Source organism: Fukomys damarensis, unplaced genomic scaffold (genome assembly GCF_012274545.1).
Source record: "Fukomys damarensis isolate Sample0158 unplaced genomic scaffold, DMR_v1.0_HiC HiC_scaffold_12, whole genome shotgun sequence".
Taxonomy (NCBI): domain Eukaryota; kingdom Metazoa; phylum Chordata; class Mammalia; order Rodentia; family Bathyergidae; genus Fukomys; species Fukomys damarensis.
In genome coordinates, this window is record NW_022900924.1 from 12,056,380 (window position 1) to 12,073,592 (window position 17,213).

Sequence of the window (17,213 nt, forward strand, 5' to 3'; positions counted from 1 at the left end):
AAGGTGCCTAGCAGCTCTGCTGTAAACACAGGGATCAAAGCTACATACCCAGTGGGGTTGTAGGATTAACTGAGCAGAGGGGCAACACCACGAAGCCAAATATAATTTGGCTTGGAGATCGGAGGCCATTTGTCCAAAGATCCCCACCAGCTAGAGGGAAGGTCTTGAACCCAGGACTTCTGGCTCCAAGTTGGCGGGGGAGGGACTTTCTGCAGAGAAAGCAGCCATAGACGGTACCTCAGTCTTTATTTATGAAACCAGAGGGCTGGCTGGATTTGACCTGAGGAACAAGTTTTCCAACCTCTGCTTTAAATCGTAGTCTGTGGAGAGCTTTGTCGTGTTCTAACCAGCATGTTAATTCCAGGGGCAGACAGATGATGACAGGGACAAAAGCAGTCACGGTGACACATCAGGCGCTCTGCTGAGCACTACTCTAATTATATCACTGCTCTCAGTCCTCCGACCCATCTGAAGGGGAGACACAGTGATCTCCTTCTTTGTAGGAGACCCAACTAAGGCTGGGGTACGTGACAGCGCCCCCGCTGTTCAGTAGTGGGGCCCATGTTGTCACAGATCTTCCCTACTTCAAAGTTCTGCGCTCTTTCCAGCGTTGCTCTAGACAAGCTGCACGGGAAGTTGTCCCTGTTCTGACGTAAGAGTGTGCCCTACTGTCCCCGCTGTGTCAGTGCCAGGGACCCGTCTCCAGTCTGAACCCCACATGCACACCGACTGACCTGACTCCCCCGTTTCTGCAGTGCTCCTGTCCTGCTGACAGAGCCTTCTGTTTTGCCTCAGTGCTGAGGGGAGCCCCAGGAACCTCTCCTGAAATCCCCACATGTCATCTCCAGCTGGAGTGAGCAACTGTGTCCTTTCTTGCTGTAGAATCGCCGTCAGCCCCGCTGCCTTCCTTCTTCGTCCGCGGCATGGCGCCCAAGTCTGCCCTGGCCCACACACGCTGGTGCTGAGAGGTTCGCTGGAAGGCTCCATGGCCATGGGTGCCTGTGGGTGCTGAAGTCTGGATCTCGGGAAGTGGGGTACACTGTCTCAGGGAGAAAGTTGTGTCCATATCCCCAGGGAAACTCAATTGGGCCCCGGGGCATCACGGAGCTGTGACCTTTAGAATCAGCCCATGATCAAAGTGCTTTTGGATCTGATATATTTGAGTTAGATATTAAAGCAAATAGAGTTATTCCCTGTTCTGTGAATAATATCACCAGAGGCTTTAGTCAAAGGTTGGTTGGCACCTTGAATAAATCAGGTTTTAGCTGGTGACTGGCCTGTGGCCCCCAAAGGAAAATTTAATAGGCCTTCATTTTATTAGTTTTTAGGTATCCTTTGGCCCAAAGAATTTGCAGACTGATTCAAATGCAGCTCAGTGTTTGCTCAGACAATCACGTCCCTAGGCGGGAAGTTTAAAGGCTGGCGAGAATGTCCCCCGTTTTTGCTGTACTTTCAAGTATGAGCTCTGGTGCCTGATTGTCCTGGCTCAGCCCCCAGCTTTACTGCCAGAGATTCAGTGAAATAAGACAATCAAGTCCGGCCATATATTAGGTGCTACATAAATGTTGTTAATTCTGTTACATGCTAAGAGGTCTTTATCTGCCTGGAAACTGATTTTTTTATTGGAGTCTGCCTGTAGGATCATGACAGTGATCTGGAAAAGGTCTGGACTGGGAGATGGAGTGACCTTGGGAGGATCAGGCCTGGAGGCATTAGACTAGGACAGAGTGGGGTTTCGAGGATTGGGGCTGGGGATGTGGGGACCCCTTCCCCATTTTACGTCACTGCCTGGTGGACTAGACTTCTCTTAGCCACCAGAGGGCACTCTTAAATTCAGAAGGCCCAGCCCAGCACCCTCCTGCCTCTTTTCCAATATCATGGTCAAGGCTCCTGTTGCCGTAAAATAATCCCCAAAGTTTCTACTATTTCATTTTCCTAAAAGACTCTTATTGGTCTACTCATTTACCTTCTGATTTTTGCCCCAGCTCTGAGCTCAGAAAACTTTGTGACATAGCGTTGAGCATTATCTCCCCCGTTTCTAAAACCAGGCCAAGCGTAAGACAGGTGCCGCACACGTTCTGTACGGCTGCTGTATCCAGTGGCCACATCCTTACTGGATTAACACTCGATGAGGGTGTCACCTTACAGCTCTGGAAGTCAGAAGTCCAAAGTGGGTCTCACACAACCTAAATCAAGGTGTGACTAGAGCTCGTTCCTTCTGAATCTTTGGGAGAGCGAGGAGAGAATCTTTATGTTCTTGCTTTTTCCAGCTTCTGAAAGCTAAGTTTAAAGGGGTTACAGTTCATCCTTTCCTCGTTCCTCCTAAGTAGAAGTAGGAGCATTGACAGTTTAGGATGGATGGAAGAGGATGGAGGACTAGAAACATCCAGCTTGTTCCTGTCTATATTTTAAATCCCAACTCAGTCACTGATTAGCTAGAGTCAATGGCTTATTGCTTCTAAGCCTCAGCGCTTCCATCAGTGAAGTGGGAATGAAATGATGAAGTTGGCTGTTGTTTATTGAGCCCCATTTGCCTTGGATAAAGAGTATAACATCTAGATTTTCTTTTCTTAGCTAAGGACTCACTCTGCAGTTCAGACTGGCCTTGAACTCACTAGCCCAGGTGATCCTCCTGCCTCAGCCTCCCAAGTGCTGGGATTATAGGTGTGCACCACCACACCTGGTATATACGCTGTCGTATTCAGATTAAATGAGAGGGTATATGTCGTATACAAATTCAATGGAACCATGTATAAAGAATAGGATTTCTAATAGTGCTTGGAACATGGTAATACTCAACAAAAGGATGATCTGTTATTATTTTTCTTATTTCCAATTTTCCTCTTCATTCTTCTGTTCTTTTGCTTTCTCATCACCCAGTTTTGTCTGATGTCCTTGTTACACCCTTCTATTTTTTCCCATGTGTAATTCATCTGTTAGCCCAATTTTAGACTCACCAAGTTTTTTGTTATAAAACTATACATAACAAGGAGCTGGAGATTTAACTCAGTGGTGCTGCTGTCTGCCTCAAAAGTGCAAGGCCCTGAGTTTGATCCCTGATACAAAAAAAAAAACTGTACATAATACGGATGCTTTATTAATATTGGTTTCTTCGTTAGGCATTCTGATTATCTCCCTGACTGCCAGGGTGGTTTCAAAGGCCAGGACTCCTGGTTTCTCTTCTTTCTTTCATTTAGAGGTGCTCTCCCTCACATTGAGGATTGAACCCAGAGTGTGTTGAGCTAAATACTCCAGCCCTGTTTGTTTTAGTTGGAGACAGGGTCTCACTAAGTTGCTCAGGTTGCCCTTGAACTTGAATTCCTCTTGCCTTAGTCTCCCAACTAGTTAGGATTACAAACTTGCACCACCAGGTCAGGCCAGAGGTATTTCTGAGAGGCTATCAATAGCCAGACCTTTGCAAAAGGAGAAGAAGCTTCCTTCCTTCCAACTCTTTCTCTTCCCATGCACTAGAAATGAAAATATCCAAGAAGAAATGTCTATTATTTCACCCCTGAGACTGAAGGCAGCAGGGATGTGCACGTTTCTGCCTCTGTGTCTGCATGACTTGTTATCAGAAAATTAGAGTAGAAAAGAAGCTTTTGTGCAGCTACGGAGACATCTTAATAGCTGCTTTGATTGTTAAACAGAAGTTTCTGTATCAGTTTAATTGCTGTAAGTGTTATTTGCCTTCTGTGTTATGATAAGGCCTCCATTCTCATAGATTTTTCCCCCCTTCCCTTTCAACAGTTTTCCTTTGCTCTAAGGCTTGCATTGGAAGTTTAATGAAATCCAAACAAAGAAAGTAGAGAGAGGACCTCCAGGTTCAAGTCTACACACCCACACAGGAAGCTGTACGAAGGTTATTACGGCTTTAGACTAATGATGCTCTAGCCGCTTCGTGTAATTGACAGAATTCACCCCTTCAACCAGATATTGGGAAATGAAACCAAACGACCAAACTTAATTATATCTATTTTTTTAAAAAGGTGATGTAATTGAGAGTAATAGAATGAGTAGGATATGAATCTAACAGTGAGATGTGCTTATAATAAAGTGTTTTTTCTCTGCTCACTTAAGCCTCAGGAGCTCCCAGTGGGATTTCAAACTTTTAAAAAGTTTTCCTTTTTCTTTCTAGGTGGAGGGGATGGTAGTGCAGGTCAAGAAGGAGTTAGCTTCAGAAAAAGAGAAACATTTCTATCCGAATTCTCAACCTTGATGCTATTGGCATTTGGGGCTAGTTACTTCTTTTTGTATGCAGTGGGGGGCTTATGTTCGGAGTCTTACGGAACATTGACAGTGTCCTTGTCCTCAATGCACACACAGACACACACACACTCCCCAAAATGCCCCCAGACACTGCGAAATGTCTCTTGTGGGGTGAAAGCTCTGGTGGTTAATAACACTGCAGTAATGGCTCCTGGAAGACTCTGAAATAACTGCAGTTGCTTCTTGAGATTCTGCTGGTGTCTGGTTGCCTGAGATCCCTGCTACTCTCTGAGCTCCTTTGTCTTCCATTGTACAGCCAGAAAACCGATAGCGTCAGCCACACAGAGACACAGATTCCCGGATTAAAATGCACAGCATAGCGCCTAGCACACACCAAGCGATCAATAAACGCAGTGTTTCTATTATAATACTCTTGGACTCGGCAAACACATTAAATACTTACTCTGCTCCAGACACATGCTATCAGATAGTGATATGAAGGTGGAGGTGTGGCTCTTACATTTGCAGAGGTGGCAGATATTGACCTCCTGGTATGATCTTGTTCGTCCCACATGGCAGACATTGCTAGTCGATCTCAGAGCTCTTTCCTGTCGAGCCTCGGAATCTTTCTCAACCCAACTCTCTAATCACCCACTACTTGTAGCCCACGGGTTGCTCCTGACTGTAGATTGCTCACGAGGAGGCCACCCCTTCCTCTCCAACACAACCTGTAGCAGTTAACAGGCAGTGTCTTCCCTCTTGCACCTGAATTCAGCCATCAAAGGAGGTAGGAATGGGGGGAAATGCTTTTTAACATTTTTTTACTCATTTTTCTCTCTTGTCTTTTTCATTTCCCTGAGAAAATGAAACAAGCAGTCAAATAGGCTTTGGGCTTGATGACATCTAGTTCTTAGTTAAACTAGAGGAAATTCCACAGGCTAGAACTCTCACTGGCAGATCACACTGTCTCTTTCTTGAGTCTTCTCCACCCTTTTGGCTTCAGAAAGCATTAGTTCTCCCTGGGAGGGTCCTACTTTACAAAAGCAGAATTGGGGCTTCTGGAAACAGCTTTCACATGGCAGCCGACAGAGTCATCGGACAGAAGAGAGGAGCGAGTGGGCTGGGGTTAAAGGCTCCCTGATCTGTCCTGACATGCCCGACGCCTGGACTAGAGCACCACTCCATAGCAATTGCTGCCGAAAAATGAGTTGTGCGTCTGCAGCCTTGAGAGCAGGAGCTGCCTCCGTCCATCTGGCCTGAGAAGTGAGAGCTGGTGTATGGGTCAGCCGCTTCCCTCCTCTCGCCCTGTCTGGTGGAGATGACCCGCAGCGCTAGCTCTTTTCTGCGGTTGTTTCATGCCTTCCTGGCCTGTGAGGTCTGTGAGGAGGCTGATTGTGGACGACTGGGCAGTGGAGCGGGTAGAGGCTGCGCTCAGGGTCTGAAGACTCAGTCAGTGAGGGAGTGGCAGTGCAGTTTTCTGACATTTAGTCTAAAGCATGAAAAGGAAGGCCAGATGAGGGCAGGCCTCTTGGCTGAAGTCTGCATGTCTTGTTGTTTCTTTGTCCGTTCCTATTTAGCCATCCAACTACCCACCTATCCATTCATCTACCCTTCCATCCATGCACTAATCTACCTACCATCCGCCCAACCATCCATCCATCCATCCACCAATCTGTCCACCTATCCATCTATCCATCCATCCATCCATCCATCCACCCTCCCACCCCACCCCACCTATCCATCCATATATTCACTTAGTCATCCATACGCCCACCTATCCATCCATCTACCCACCTACCCATCCGTATATCTATCCATCCATCTACCTTCCTAACCCACCCAACTATACATCCATATATTCACTTATCCATCCATCTATCCACCCATCCATCTACTTATTCTAGCATGACTAGGTGGCATATGGTTGTACATTCTAATAATGTACAATATACAGAAAATGATACGGATTCCCATATAGACTTTGATCTTAAAAATATATGTATTTAAACAAAAAATGGAGTCAGCTTTAAAAAATGCTAACTAACTGACTTTATGGGTTGTACCGAGGCATGGTGAAAACTGGGAGAGTGGTACAATAACGCCATGACAGGCATTTGGAACCCACCACGTTATAACTTTGCATTCAAGAGCACAGGCTCTAAAGTCCCTCAAGCTTGGATTCACAGCTGCTGTGCTGCCTATGAGCTAAATGACCTTGAGTAAGTGAATTTCCCTGTTCATGCCTCAGTTTCCTCATCTGTGTGGTGGGGAACTTCGCCTCCCCTATACTTGAAGTTGTTTTTAAAGGTCATAGCCAGATAAGTCGTGTGAGTCACTCAGTGTATGCCTGGCACATGTTAAGTGCTCTGTAAAATGGAAGGGATGCCTGATTCTTTAACCTTTTCACAGCTGGTCTCTTTTAAGGCCTCTCCCGCCTGCCCTGCCCGAGGGACCTTGCATGAGTTGAAGTGGCCACCTAAACGATTGTCCCATTTGGCTTGGCCTAGCACAAAGCAGTTGGTGTCCTTCCTGAGACCAGCAAGCCTCCCTTTTCCTTCCAGCCCACCCAGCCTATGAGCCATTGGGTAACAAGCTCCTCTTTGCTCTTCTCTCTCTCTCTGCAGACACACTGTCAGTGCCACGCTGGTCTCCACAGATCCCTCGCAGAGACCTCGGCAACTCCATCAAGCACAGGTAGGCTGGATTCCTGGGTGTCCACCTGCCTGCACCCCAGCCCAGCTCTGTGTCACTGTGAGCCTCTCTCCTCAGAGTGGCAGCTGGGGGACCAGGACAAGACATGTGCACCTTCTAAAACTTGCCTTGTCGAATTAGCACACAGTAGTTAAAAGCTGGGGGTTTGGAGTCAGACTGACTCATGTTTTCCCTCCCAGGTAGGAAAGCTTTGCAACCTTGAGGAAGTTACTTAACCTCTCCAAGGCTCCATTTTTTTGAGCAGCTAATTCTGCCTACTAATAAGGTAATTGTGCAGATTAAATGAAACAATATTTGTACTTAACATAGAGCCTCGCATGTAATAAACACTCAATAAAGGGCATGATTGTTAAATTATGTCCCAATCTGGAGGCTTCTCACCCACAAAACAAGACGGCAGGCTCCGTTCAGCAGTGCTCATCGCCTACAGAGGTGTGGATCCGTCCAGAGGTACAGCGCCCCTGGGCAAATAGGACGGTTTCCCCGGGATTATACCTGCCCTTCTGGGAAGGGGCTTTGTCCTGACTGCTCATCTCTGAGACGTTCTTTAACGTTTCACATCCGATTTCCACACTTCACCTCAGAGTCCGCGTAGTCTCACCAGCTCAGTGTGGTTCAGTGGGCAGGGATGGCCCTGCCTCTTTGACAGATAAGGACACCGAGGCTCTGGAAGATTGAGCCATGGGCCCAGAAGCTAATGTGCTTCCTCATTTCGTGCCTTGCTGAGAGTGTTCCGTGCCCTGGGCCCCTGTGAATCGCCGGCGGGCTGGCTCGGTCATTCACGGATTCTCTCCCCTAGGAGGTGCAGGGTTTCTGTGCCGGCTTGCAGCACAGAGCAAGATGCAAGGCCTGGGTCCTGGAGGCGCTGGCCGGCCAGGAGGGGGGCACCTAACAGATCATGACAGAACTGCAGGGCCAGGGTGACGGGGGGGGGCGGGGGGCACATGCCATAGCCCAGGGCAAGGGGAGAATGAGCGCTGTCCTTGTCAACAACTTTTGAAAGGAGGATGTTGACAGGAAGCTGTTAAAACTCAAATGAGAAAACCGTTGAAGCAGTAAAAAATGTGCCGTAGACACATCAGTGGTCAGGCTGTGAGCTGCAGAGAAGGGTGTCAAGGATGAGGGCCTTTTGGGGGTGTTTACTTCTTTCCTGCACCCTGACTCTTCTCCCACCCTAGGCTGGGTTGGTTACACCTAGATCAGCGCCTCCTCTGATTGGCCCCGCCTATGACTCAGCCACGCCCCCAGCTCTTCTCCACTCTTGAGTTGGGCACTCACGGCTCAACTACCTACCTGGATTAGCCACACCCCTAGTCTAGTCCTTCCCTGGGGTTTACGGAGCTCCTGCTTCTGCTCTACTGTTGGGCGGGCAGTGCCCTTGGCTCAGCGCTACCCTGTGCATAAGCCCCATCCCGGGCTTTCTCACTTAACCCTGGAACCTGGTGGTTTCTGAGCTTCAGAGGGCCGGTGCCCAGCGGAGGGAAACAACCTGACCATCTTGCTGGAGATGACCTGTTATTCTTCAGTCCTGCCCTGGGTTCCTCTTTGGACTCAACGCCAGACTCACCCAAGCCTTGGTGAAAAAAAAAAAAAAAAAGAAAAAGAAATTAAAATCTCATTCCTTAACGTCAGTCACATCAGCCAGAGCCAGGGAACAAGGAGAGCTGATCTTGGGGATCAGAGAGGGCTGAAAATGAGGGAAAACTGCCACCAGCTCACCTATCTGCCCTCCATCGCTGTGCTGCCGGCTGGGGTGAAGCTCATGCCCCTTCGCCGTCCCCCAGGGCTGTCACATCCTGCAGAACAGACCCTGCTAAACTTGCTGGCCCTGCCGAAGGGATCCAGAGGACATTAAGCAACCCCCAGATCTAAAACCAGAGAGGGACATTTTTCTTGGCAACCAGCATCTCCGCTCAGAATATTGCTGTTTGCTTAGCTATGGAGGCTTTGAGCTGCAGCTCATTCTGTTTGGAGAGGGACTGACCCAGATCCGGCAAGATGGCACAGCAGAGGGAGGCAGACGTCCCCTCAAAATGCTCCATCTCCCAGTTATGTAAGCACTTCTGATTTCCCTTTTGACACCTCAAAGCAGTAGAGATTAGATACAACTCCTGCCGATGGTGGCACAAATTGAAAATTAAAATTAACTGTGACCTGGCAACCTTCAATACTTTTCTTGAGCCCAGCCCTGCTGCCACCTCCTGTCTCAGGGGGGAAAAAAATCACTCAGCAACCTGGGGGAGGGCACCAGGGAGTTAATCTAATGCACCTCTTACTCACACTGGTGATAGCTGTATGTGGGGGACACCCCCCCAACCCTTATATTGGCCGCAAGTTGGGGAGGGAGATGAGCTCATGGTCAGAAAAGGCTTTCCCTTTGGGGGACTTTTCTCTGCTACCGAAGTTTGGTTCTCTGCTCCTCTGGTTTGGATTCTCAGCTCTTTGGGAAGGGAGGATCCCTGTTGAAGCTCCTCAGGTGACAGGTGACAGGTGACATGCCTAGCAGTGATGAGGAACGGCTCAGCGAGGAGACCCCACCTGTCTTTGTGGCTCTCTGATGGCAGTGCCAGCCCTACAAGTTGCTCTGTCCCACAACTGAATGTAGCACATTGTAGGCCAGCAGGCAACATGTGTACAGTGAACAAGTGACTGTCATGAATGTTCAAGATAGTAATATAGTCATTGCCAATTTGTTGAGCGCTTACTACGTGCCAGGCTTGTGTGAAGACTTTGGCTTGCGTGGCCTTGTTTAATCCTCCCACTAACATATGAGGCAAATGTTATTATTCTCCCCATCTCCAGGTCAACTGCTGTTACCTTCATCCTAAACATTTCCTATCTCTTTTCTGCAGGTTTTCCACCAAGTACTGGATGTCTCAAACGTGCACAGTGTGTGGGAAAGGGATGCTTTTTGGCCTCAAGTGTAAAAACTGCAAGTAAGCGGCTGCATCTCAAAGTGACTTGTTGCAGAGTCTGATTTCACCTAGAGCCGTCCCGGGTGGGCTCTCCCATGGCTTGTGGGCATTTAAGTTCTTGATGTGGGAGATTTGTTTGCTTTGCATTTTAGAAACAGGTCCTAAATGAACCTCTGTATTTGAGTAGGGGGCCAAGAAGAGCAATTTTAAGTAAGAGCCAGAGCTGATGGAAGATGGTGAAAATGCATAATGCTATACACTGGGGCTCACGTCTTCACAGCATGGGAGATCAGGGCTAGCTGACTTTTCCTCTAGTTGACCAGATAAGCAAATATTTTAAGTTTTGTAAGCCAAAGGGTCTCTGTTGCAGCTACTCAACTCTGCCCCCTGTAGGTAAAAAGAAAGTATGGCCAAGACAGAAACAGACCAATTAATTAAAAGCCGGCAGCAGGCTCACTTGGGCCCTGTGGTTTCTGATCCCTGAGTTAAAAGTTTGCAGTCCCTTCTCTATTCTTCCTTCTCACAGTATCTCTGAAGGAGTGTTATAATTCCCCCCGTGTTACAGATATGAGAGCTAAGTCTCAACAAAGAAGTCACAGCTAGAAGACAGCAGCCAGGGCTTGAACCCAGACCCTTCAACCCCTCTTCTACTCATTTTCTGTGATTTCTCCTTGGTGTTGAGCTCTGGTGGGAAGGTTGAACTGCCCGAGCCCTCTGTTTCTCAAACTTCTATCTGCCCGTTCCAGGCCATGGATAGCAGAAGGGAGGGAGGGAGGCAGGAGAAACTACTACGGACAAGATGTCACAGTTGGTAGTTGCGTGACCTTGGACAAGTCACCTCAGGTCACTGTCCCTGGTATTTTCATCGGTGTGGAAGGAAAAATAATCAGATCCACCTCAAGTATCGTGAGCATTCAATAAAGCGACACAGTGGGTACCCAGCACAGTCCCTGGCTCAGAGTTCGGTCCTCTGTAAAGAGTTACTGATGCCTTTCTGCCCAGCCTGTCTCCCCTCTTCTGTACGCATGTGCTAAATACACTCTCACGTCCAATTCTATGAAGAGCCAATGACATTCAACAGTATGTCCAAGTTACCTGGGTACAATAGAATGCGCTTTGTAGGAGCCGCTCAGTTTAAAACGTTTGAATATCATGTTTTCTGTCGTACGTGGAAATCTTAAAAAGCAGTGATATCATGAAAGTAGAAGGAGGACTGTTAGAGGACAGGAGGGGAGCGAGAAATGATTCAAGAATGTTAAATGCACACATAAAGCCCATTAATCTGCATTACTAATGTGCATTAATGAAAGAGATTCTAGGAATCCCTCTTTCCCTTGTTCTTCCTACCAAGCCCGGGCAGAGAGCTCTCATTTGGGCCCCCTCAGGCCTCCCCACATCTCTCCCTTGTGATGGATGTGAGGGAGCAGCAGGGCAGAGTTCTCCCTCTCTCCACCCCTCCCCATTCCGCCCCACAGTCTCACCTGAGTAAGGAAGGTAAGGCTGAGCTCCCATCCCTCCTAGAGTTGGTGGGATTAGTTGGTTCCAATCCCTAAGGAGCCTTAAACTCCACGGTGGTGGGGGAGGTGGAGCGGTGCTGACCGAGGGTTAGCACTGGGATGCTGTCATCCACCATGGGCCCCGTTGGACCCAGCTTCCCCAGCGCCCCCTGGTTTTCCTGACTCCCGGAGACACCAGGCCAGGCCCTTGGGTCTGCCTCACCTGCTGTCTGACTGCCCTGTACACGGGCCGGGGAGGCCTGTCTCATCTCTCTGGAGTCGCACCGTGATGTGTGCTGTGGGGGAAACGGCAGCTTTCACATCCTAACACCTGCTGCGTGGAGACTTTGAAGTCAAGTAATTAGGTGACAGGGACGCAGCCAGGAGTCGGCAAGGCTGAGCACTTCCCGAGCTGTTTCAATTTGCAGCACTGGAGGCAGAACTTGGAGGCAGCCTTGGCCCTGGTGCTGTCTGTTCTAGAAGTAATGAGCAAGAGCAGCTGGCCTGCCGAGGGCCAGCTCTTGTCAGGAGCGCAGGTTTGGAAGCAGCCAGAGCTGGAGTTTGGGTCCCATCTCTATCATAGAACTCCCCAGGTGAGCCTGAGCTCTTGGACTTCGTTTTCTCATCTGCAAAGTGGGCAAGATATTAATACGCACCACAGGACTATCGGCAGCCCAGATTACAGTATTTTATTCAAGAATATTCCTGCCACTCTGTCATGTGCGGAAATAGCCCCTGGCATAGAGGAGGCCTAATTCCAAACCAGGCCAAGGCTGGATTGCATTGGCAACCTCACCAGTTTGCTCAGCCTTTAGAAAACCCAGCACAATGGTGAAAACAGCTGCTGTAAAACTCCAGCATGCTTCAGGGTCTTAATGTTGTGCTTCTATCAACTACAACAGAATTGAGAGCTATTTCTACTATGTAATTATGAGCATACGTTACTGAAAACAGTTGCAGTTCAAAGTTACTCTCCTGTGAATAAAATTCAGCAATGTTTACATTGATTACCGTGAGGATTGACAGTGACTGGCATGTGTTTGCGAAGACTGACAAAAGTTTAGATCACTTACGGGTGACAGGTTTGGACGAGGGGTAGAAACGAGTAACACACAGACCTCGTGGTCAGAGAGTTAAGAAGAGGGAGGCACACTGTGGACAAGTGAATTTCAGAGAAGTGTGTGCAGAGAGAACAGCAGCAGGTGACGGTTCAGAGGTGCACCAAGGATGGAGAGGCAGCTTCTTAGAAACAACAGGCAGAACCACGTGATGAACTCTACTACTACAGGCTGAGTGTCCCTTATCCTTATCTGAAAATGCTTCAAGCCTGAAGTGTTTTCGGGTTTCAGATTCATTGTGATTTGGGAATATTTGCATACACACAATAGGATATCTTGGAGAAGGGACCCAAGTCCAAATACAAAATTTATTTACATTTTGTATTTACTCCTACACATAACCTGAATGTGTGTGGCTGTACACGATGTTTTTGGTGCACACAATTTTGACTGTAGTCCATCCTCACAGGAGGTCCTGTGTGGAATTTTCCACTAGGAGTATCCAGTAGATGCTCAGAAAGTGTTGGATTCTGGGCCGTTTAGGAATTTTGATTTTTCGATTTAGGGATACTCGACTGTAATATATTAATATTGTGCCTGGAACTCTTCCCAAGTGCTGGGAAAGCAACAGGGACTGAAACGGACACCAAACCCGACCCAGTGGAACTCATATGCTGGTGAGGTGTGGTGGGGTGGGAGTTAGGCAGATAGTCAGCAAAGAAGATTAGCTCAAAGATCCTGTGATCAGACGATGCCAATACTAAGCAAAAAACAAAACAAAACAGAGAAGGGAAACAGGAGGAGCCAGGGTAGGACTGCAATCTTAATTAAATGGACGGGAAAGGTCTCCTGCCTGAGTTAGAATACTGGGAAAGTAGGAGTGTGGGGTCCGAGTTACTTCCTGTCCTTCTAAAGCAGCCTAGAGGCATGGATTTGAATCTTCCCAGCAGGGAATGATTTTTTTTTTTTTAACTGAGCAATGCTGTTCGGTGAGTGTCTGAAACCCCTGGTGAGAGGAACTGGATTGGATGGTGCGCCCCAGACCAGCTGCCTGAGCATCACGTGAGAGCTGCTTAGAAATGCAGAGTCTCAGGCCCTACCCTGGACCTCCTGAATCCAGACTGGCATTTTAGCAGGGTCCCAGTCAGCAGGAAGTGTGAGAAGCGCTGTTCTGAGTGCTCTTCTGCAGGTTTTCCTTTATATTATGGGTTTCAAGCTTGAACACACAGTGCAGTGCTCTGTAGGGTTTGTTAAAACACAAGATTCCTGGGCCCCATCTCCAGAACCTCAGAGCCAGTAGCTCTGGGATGGGTCCCCAGAATGTGCCTTTGCAACAGGCTCTTAGGGGTTGCTGATCTGCTAGTCTTGGGTCCCCACATTGAGAACCACTACAGGAAAGTAGGAATTAAAAAAACAAAGCAAAACAAAACAAAACAAAAAACAGCTCTATTGTCCAGCTGGACATTTCACCGTGTGCAGTGTTTTTGTATGAAAGGACAGGCTTTGTTTATTATTTTCCAATCTCTGCTGTTCTTATGCCCCTGGGCTTTACCTTCTAGATTTGGGTCTTCCTCATCATCATCTTCTCAAGAAATTTATGGAGCAGATATTTATGTGATGAGTGAAAAAGATAGCATGGGATTAAGAACCCAGGCTCTGGGTTCAAACATGTTTGAATCCTGGCTGTCACCAACTGGTTATGTGGTCCCTTCTACACCTCAGTTTCTTCCTCTATAAAATGGGGGTAATAATATCTTCTCAGCTAGATTGTTTAAAAAACAACCACCAAGTAAGTTCATTGTTAAGTCAAATGCTCACCCTAGTACCTGGTCCATTATAAATGCTAAATTGATGATAAAGATAACAGTATTACTAACTTCATGAGTTAATGTGGGGTGCCCCCTCCACCCAGGAAGCCAGATACTTCCTCATGTCTAACCCCCTTCCCTCCTGCTGCAGTTTAATGCCCACGTCCTCCGGAATTATCATCAGCTGCCTTGTTGGTGTTCTGAATAGAGAGATTAATGAACTAATAGGAAATTAAGACTCAGAAAGCAATTTGCAGTTATCTAAATCAAGGCATTTTCGTCAATTAGGTTCACGGGCACAGGACGGAGTTGAGCTGAGTGGTTGTTCGGATGTCAGCACAATCCACATATTGTCTGATAACTGTGGATTCAGCTGGCACAAGTTTGCTTTTGCAGTGAGATATTGCTGGGTTTCCCTGCTCTCAGTCGTGAGCTATCTGCGATCTTCCCCCTCAGGTCCTCACATGGATTTCCGCAGAGCTGAGGTCTAGGTCCTTGGGTACCTCTCTGCCTTTGCATTTCTTGCAGAAAAAAATATACTGTAGTGATTTGAGCGGCTTATGCCCTGGAAGAAAAGAATTTAAGCCTAGATGCATTTTTTTTTTTCTGAACAGGCCAAAGTGTGGAAGGGAAGGAAAGAGCTCCCCAAACCACTACTGCAAAGCAGCATTTTAACCGTCTTCTGCTTGCTGTAGCCACCCTAGTCTCTCTTCTCAGCTATTATGCCTTGCCTCTGGCTAGGTAGCCAGCCCTGGATAAGCATCTGCCTGAGAGGACTCTGCTGCTACGTGAGTGTGAGGGCAGAACAGACACTCGATGTCCTCCAGTTGCTCACAATCGTGGTCAGTTCTCAAGGTCAGCCCCGGCCCCTTCTGTCTCAGGATCAAGGGAAAAGCTGCAAATTGCATCTTCCTGGGTTCTCTGCGGATTTTCTAGCCCAGACTCTGGAGATAAGGACCTAGAAACCTGCAGTTTAACAAACCTCCCTGATCATCCCTGTTTATAGTAAAAAGTGAGTGAGGAACTTGGGTCTAGAGGAGGCAAGGCACGAGGTGGTAGATGATCCTAGCACTGGGATAGTGCTGTTGGGTACCCCAGCATCACGCACTGTCCCCCAGGGTCCTTGAAGCTGAGTCTTGAAGGAAGAGGTGAACCAGGGGATGGGTCTGAGTGCAGGCTTGGACCAGGATTGTAGAGGCTTTGAGCAGATTGTGCAGTTGCTTGCACCAGGCAGACACCAGGATAGAGCGGAGGCTGATTCTGCTCCACAGTCCCGGCCCCACTCCCCTGGCCAGCTATTGCCATAATTCCAGCTGCTATGGCCTGAGGCTCCAGATGGCCCTGAGATGTACGGCAGGGGCTTGTTCATGGCCCATCCAGCTGCACTCCTGGAAAAGCAGGCTTGGGCTCCGGAGCCCCCGGCCTCCAGAGAGTGGGTTGTTTGCCAAGGACAAGGCAGGAAGAGGAGCACGCTGGGGCCAGAATCACCATTCTGTAGGGGGCAGAATCCTTCACTCAGAGGTGCTGGGACTAAGCGTCTTCCTCTTTGCCCCTGGCCCAGAGGCAGTGGATACCTAAAAACACAGGGTGCCAAGTCCCAGCCTCTTCACCTGGGGGCAGACAGACTCCACGGTGTGGTTTAGGCCCCAGAGCTTTCAAGGGATCAGACTGATTCTGGATTCACCTGAACTCACATTCTTGCTTTGCTTCTCCCCATTTTCTGTTCTGCTCCCAAAAATCTGAACAGACTTCTCCTGGGAGCATCCCTCAATAAATCACTCGCAAGAAAGTCCATCCAGAGATACATTTCTAGGGAGTCAAATTTACGACATTAAAACAATAGCAAGGTTACTGGCTTTGGGGCAGAGAGAGCTGAGCTCAAGTCTTGCCTCTGCTGTTTCTTTACTGTGTGATTTGGAGAAAGTTTCTAAACCTGTCTGATGCACAGTGAGGTAAATATAAGAAAATTGGGCTTATCTTATAGTTCCTATTCTCCATTCTTCTTCTGGGATTTCCCAAAGCACACAGCTTTTTGGGAAGAGATGCTGAAGGATGTGTTTCAGGGCTTCTCTGCCTGGCACTATTGGTGTCTGGAGCTAGATAATTCTTGTGTGTGTGTGTGTGTGTGTGTGTGTGTGTGTGTGTGTGCGCGCACACATGCACAGGGCTGGGGGCCATCCTGTAGGATGTGCAGCAGCATCCCTGGCCCCCACACACTAGATGCCTGGTTACGAAAACCAAAACTGCCTGTAGACATTGCAGACCTTCCCTGGGGGGTGCAGAATTGCTCCTGGTAGAGAACCACAGGTTTATGTAATCCCTCGTTCCCAGCCAGTGGACCCTGGTATGCATTATTCCATTTTAGACTCTCACCTGCCAATTGCTTGCTCCGGGCATGGACCTATTACTAAATGACTCAACTTACGGGGCAATTATAACATTCTCACTATGAGGCTATCGGATGTATTATAGAGTACCCTTTAATGAGAGGGTGACCGTAGGGATTATAGTCCCTCTTATAGGGTGATTACTGTCCTAGCTTGTTTGGGACTTTCCTGGGCTTAGCACTAAAAGTCCCAAGTACTCCGAAACCTGTTAGTCCTACATCAGTTACTTAGCAACAGAGGCCAGTCTGTGCTGTCTGAAATCATTTCTGTGTTCATCTGAGGCCACTGCCCATTTCTGTAGCTGTAAGACCCATGACTGTTGCCCTAATAAGAGAGTAAGCAGTGTTAGGAAGCCTGGGATAAGTATTACAGGCTTTCCAGTTTATTCCGGCAGCATTTTAACGCCGTCTGTGCAGGTCCTCTCTTGCCTGCAGTAACTGGCTGGACGAGCCCACCATTCTTTCTGCCCATGCCGGCTAACGTGCACTCACTGAACCTGTGCTCCCCAATTTGCTGTGTTGTGAGATCTTTTCACTTAGACTCTTTTCCTTCCTTGGTTGCCCTGTGTGTTTTACTCCCCCAGTTCTTGCACTACAATACCACGTTTTAGCTAAAAAAAAAAAAAAAAAAA

General features: G+C 48.1%; 1 protein-coding gene across 3 annotated transcripts in view; it reads left to right on the forward strand.

Annotated features, from left to right (window-relative positions):
• The window catches only part of Ksr2 (kinase suppressor of ras 2), a 392,217-nt gene that overhangs the window by 279,957 nt on the left and 95,047 nt on the right, over positions 1–17,213 (forward strand). For all 3 annotated transcript variants that reach the window (XM_010604091.1, XM_010604094.1, XM_010604092.1), the window contains exons 6-7: positions 6,831–6,900; positions 9,771–9,854. In XM_010604091.1, coding sequence (XP_010602393.1) covers positions 6,831–6,900; positions 9,771–9,854 — 154 coding nt within the window. The remainder of the gene's footprint in view (positions 1–6,830; positions 6,901–9,770; positions 9,855–17,213) is intronic.